Source organism: Juglans regia, unplaced genomic scaffold (assembly GCF_001411555.2).
Source record: "Juglans regia cultivar Chandler unplaced genomic scaffold, Walnut 2.0 Scaffold_120, whole genome shotgun sequence".
In the NCBI taxonomy this organism is placed as follows: domain Eukaryota; kingdom Viridiplantae; phylum Streptophyta; class Magnoliopsida; order Fagales; family Juglandaceae; genus Juglans; species Juglans regia.
The window spans coordinates 51,528-56,722 of NW_023342402.1; the positions used below are offsets into that span (position 1 = coordinate 51,528).

Below are 5,195 nucleotides of genomic sequence, written 5' to 3' on the forward strand. Positions count from 1 at the left end.
TTGGATGGGGCAAATTCTTGAGAATAAGGGTGGAACTTGATATCACCAAAACTCTCCTAAGGGGTCTGTTTATTAAAGTTGATGGGAAGAAAACATGGGTGTATTTCAGGTATGAGAGACTGCCTTCCCTCTGCTTCAAATGTGGAGTGATCAGACATGTTAAGAACTCATGCTCAAACCAAGAGGGCAGGGAAGGGCAGAGTCAATATGGGGCATGGTTAAGGGTACCTATAGTAAGGGAGAACGAGCTGCTATTCAAGAAATATGGTGAAAGTCCTGATCATTCACCCAAGTCTGAACCATGGTCATGGTGGAAGGGGAAGGAGGTCAAGGATGAAGACAACAGTGGTAAAGCAGATTTCATGGAAAGGTGTCAGGAGCTTTCAAAGGAAACTGATACTATCAAGGGAAAAGGTGACGGGAAAGGAAAGGAGCAGGTACTAGGGGACATGCCAAAGTCAAAGTCTCAAACTGAAGACAGAGCAATTGGAATACTAAAACATCCAAATACCGCACCCTTAGGCCAAGACGCGGAGAATAGGGAGATGTTGGGAGTGGTGGAGTCAGGATTAAGTAAGGGAAAGACTGTTTCTAAAGAGACTAGATGTGACTTCAACTCTGACAGAAGAACTTCAAAGAGCACAGAAACCTCGACTGACCTTTTGCAACAGGTTCAGGACTTTAACCAGTATGTCTCCAACCAAGTTAAAGTACTTGATCAAGTCAAGAAAACTGCCAGCTGGAAGAGGAGGGCACGAGACATATGCATAGGGAGAGGCTCATTGGTTAAGGGGTCTGCACCAGCCTTCCATACAGGTAACAAAAGAAACAGAAGTCCCCCACTAGCTAGTGTGGATCAGCTCTTAACAAAAAAAATTAAAACTGAAAAAGATGACAAACTGGTTTATCCTCAACTTGAAATGGTGGAGGCTGTGGAACAGCCCCACCAAGACTCCACAGCCTCCACCAAGACAAATGAGTTGCCTCAGTTGGAACTGTCGGGGGCTTGGGAACCCCCAGACAGTTCATGAATTGCACCTTCTGGTGCTTAAAAAGTCCCCAGCATTTGTGTTCCTTATGGAAACAAAGTGCAGAAGAATCAGAATTGAAAGCCTCAAGAAAAGTCTTAAGTTAGATAATAGCTTTGTAATTGACTGTAAAGGTATGAGGGGTGGTCTTGCATTCCTTTGGAGAGATGAAGTGGAAGCCGTAGTGCACACTTACACTCAACACCATATCTCTCTTATGGTGAAGGGGGCTGAGGGGGGGAAAGGAGTGGTTATTGACTGGTTTTTATGGCAATCCCAATACTAGTAGAAGGAAGGAAAGTTGGCAGCTTCTCCAAGCTATTAATCCAGGAAGTCCAATAGGGTGGGTGTGTGTTGGGGATTTTAATGAAATATTCAACTTTAATGAAAAATGGGGAGGAGCCTTAAGACCTAAAGCTTAGATTGAAGACTTTAGAGCTGCGGTTGATGCTTGTGGTCTATGTGATATGGACTTTATAGGAAACAAATTCACATGGAATAATGGAAGAAGTGGTGGAGCCTTTACCAAAGAAAGATTGGACAGAGCTTTTTGCAATTCCAATTGGAGTGAGAGCTACCCAAGTTCAAGTGTTAGCACCCTTTCTACCTTGTGTTCAGACCATTGCCCACTGCTAGTCAGGTTTGAGGGGAGCCAGGATCATAGGACCTAAAGGGATAGACTATTTCGTTTTGAAGCACATTGGGCCATGAGAGCTGGTTATCAACACCTGATGGAGGAAATCTGGCAAAACAACAAAGACTCAGGGAATAAAGTGAATGATCTTAAAGAGGGGCTGAACAAATGCAAACAAAAACTTTTGCAATGGGATAAAAGAATGAAGGGTAATTCTAAACAACAATTATCAGAGAATATGACACTTTTGGATGACCTTCAAAAAAAGAACAAGGGCCACCTTAATGAGCAAGTTAAGCAGGTTCAGAAGGCTATAAACAACCAGTTGGAGGAAGATAATCTCAGATGGAAGCAAAGAGCTAAGCAAAAGTAGTTGAGAGAAGGTGACAGAAATACCAGATTCTTTCATCAAAGTGCCTCATTCAGAAGAAGAAACAACAACATCAAAAAGTTAGTGAACGAAGAAGGACAGGAAGTGTATACCACAGAAAGCATAAGTTCCCTCTTCCAAGATTATTATAAAAACCTTTTCTCAACATCTTCACCAGGAGACTTCCCTGAAGTTTTGAATTCTATGGAGCCCCGAGTCACAGAAGAAATGAATGCCAATATCACAAGGGTTTACACTCAACAAGAAATTGAAGAAGCCCTATTTCAAATGGAGGGCCTTAGCTCTCCTGGCCCTGATGGATTTCCTGCTGTTTTTAATCAGAAGCAATGGCCCCTCATTGGCAAACAGGTTAGTGAAGCCATATTGCAGGTGCTGAATTCTAATAGTAACATCTCTGCTGTGAACAACACCTTCATTGCTCTAATTCCCAAGAAAAAAAACCCCACCAAAGTCACTGAATTCAGACCCATCTCCCTGTGCAATGTAATGTATAAGATCATTTCTAAAATGATAGCAAACAGACTTAAATCAATCTTGCCTCTCATCATTTCCAATTCCCAGTCTGCTTTTGTACCAAATAGACTCATCACTAACAATGTAATAGTGGCTTTTGAAGCCTTGCATACGATGAAATCTAAAATGACAGGCAAAGAGGGGTATATGGCTCTGAAACTCGATATGATTAAAGCCTACGATAGGCTAGAGTGGAGCTTCATCAAAGCTGTGATGTGCAGAATGGGTTTCTGTAATAAATGGATAGACTTAGTGATGAATTGCATTGAAACAGTATCATATGCCCTTCTAGTTAATGGAAAACCTCAAGAACCTTTTTATCCTTCTAGAGGGGTAAGAAAAGGTGATCCCCTATCACCTTATCTTTTTGTTATGTGTGCTGAGGCCCTTAGTTGTCTTCTGAAAAAAGCTGAAGGTGAGGGTTGGATACATGGGGTACCTATTGCTAGAGGCCAAATAAGAATTTCACATCTATTTTTTGCTGATGATTGTCTCCTATTTTGCAAGGCAAATGCCATAGAATGGGGCAGACTTTTTGGACTGCTGAGAAAGTATGAATCATGCTCGGGTCAAAGGCTCAACCTGGAGAAAACTTCTATAATTTTCAGTAAGAACACAGCAAGGATCACACAGCAATATATTTTGTCCATTGCAGGGTTGAGACATAGCTCGACTTATGAAAAATATTTGGGATTGCCTTCAGTGGTGGGAAGGCTCAAGTACATGACTTTTAAAGGCATCCTAGACAATATTAGATAAAAAATCAGCAATCACAGAGTGAAATTACTGTCACAAGCTAGGAAGGAGGTCTTCATCAAAGCTGTGCTTCAGGCACTTCCAACATACACAATGGCTGTTTTCAAGCTGCCCAAAACCTTGCTCAAAGATATCAACACTGTGATTAACAACTTTTGGTGGGGACAGCAAAACAATGAGAACAAAATTCACTGGATATCTTGGAAGAGGATGGGAAAAGCAAAAGCTGAAGGGGGGATGTGATTTAGAAACTTTGAGGCCTTTAACATAGCTATGCTAGCAAAACAATGTTGGAGACTAATCCAACATCCAAACTCTTTGGCTGCTCAGGTAATGAAGGCCAAGTACTTTCCTAAATCCACTTTTCTAGAAGCAAAACTAGGTGCGAGACCCTCATATATATGGAGAAGCTTTCTATCAGCAAGATCATTGATTGAAGCAGGGTCCTATTGGAGAATAGGCAATGGGAGTCAAGTGAAAGTCTAGAAGGATAAATGGATCCTCTATCCAATTCCCAGTAGAGTTCAAAGCAATGTTAGTGGGTTGGGAATTAATGCAATTGTCTCTAGTCTAATTGACCCTCACACCAAGCAATGGAGGAGTACTATGGTGAGACAGCTTTTTAATCAAAGAGAAGCTGGGATTATCCTTAAAACTCCCATCAGCTTTCTTAACAGCAAAGATAAGCTATTATGGCAAGGCACAAAAGATGACAGTTTTTCAGTTAGAAGTGCGTACCACAAGGAGATAGAGAGAACTCACTTCCAATCAAGTCAAGCCTCAAGTAGTTCCTCATTCACAGCAGTCTGGAAACAGCTATGGCAATTAAAAGTGCAACCTGGGGTACTCCTATGGAGATCATGCCTCGAGGCCCTTCCAACTAATTCAAATCTTTATAAGAGGAGATTAGTTGAGAACCCTCTCTGCCCAATCTGTTACTTGGAGGCAGAAGATTCAGCTCATGCACTATGGAGATGTGAATCAGCTAAAGATGTTTGGAGCCAATGCTCAAAAAGCTTACAAAAATGTCATCAACCTCACGTGACTATGATCCAACTTCTAGAAGACTTACTTCAGGCTATGGACAGTCGAATCATCCAAGAGTTTGCAGTAGTGGCTAGGAAGATATGGTGGAGAAGAAACAAATTCCTCTTTGAAGGCACCTTTGCACACCCGAATGCTGTAGTGAGGGAAGCGAGAGGAACATTGGATCTGTTGATTGAAGAGGAATCAAGATTGGGTCGAGGGCAAACTAATACACAAGTGGAGGATTGGCAGGCTCCTCCATCAAACTGGATCAAGCTAAATTGGGACAGTGCAGTAGACAAAGCAAATGGTGTAATTGGAGTGGGAGTAGCTGTTAGGGACAGCCTTGGTTATACCATTGCTACCAAGAAAACTAATAAACTCCTCTTCCCCAATCCACTTCTAGCAAAGGCCTTTGGAGCTCTCAAAGCTGTTCAGTTTGGAGTGGAACTTGGTCTATCCCAAGTTGTTGTTGAAGGCGACTCTTTGCAAGTCATCAATATACTGAGAAGTGATAAAGAAGGTTGTAATAGTGTAAGTATGTATGTTAGTGAGGCAAAACTGATTCTTCAAAATTTTGCCAAGTGGGAGGTTTCTCATGTTAGGAGAAATGGCAATACTATGGCTCACTTGTTAGCAAAAGATGCTCTTTCCATCCATGATGATATTGTAACCTTGGGGGTTCTTCCCTCTTGTTTTCCTCTGGATTAATTGAATGGAAATGACTTATGATTCAAAAAAAAGTATCATGTGTGGGGTAAAATGGTAGGTGCGGACAAGCAGAGCATCATTGAAAGCAGCTAAAAGCTTCTCTCGTCATTGTGTGATTCACTATCATGACCTTCAA

General features: G+C 41.7%; 1 protein-coding gene across 1 annotated transcript; it reads left to right on the forward strand.

The window, feature by feature from the left end:
* Positions 1 to 3,928: 3,928 nt before the first annotated feature.
* Positions 3,929 to 4,882, forward strand: LOC109021081 (the record flags this gene model as incomplete). The annotated part of the gene is made up of 1 exon (XM_019003619.1): positions 3,929 to 4,882. A coding segment is annotated over exon 1 (954 nt), but the record flags the coding sequence as incomplete, so codon positions are not given.
* Between the last annotated feature and the right edge of the window lie 313 nt (positions 4,883 to 5,195).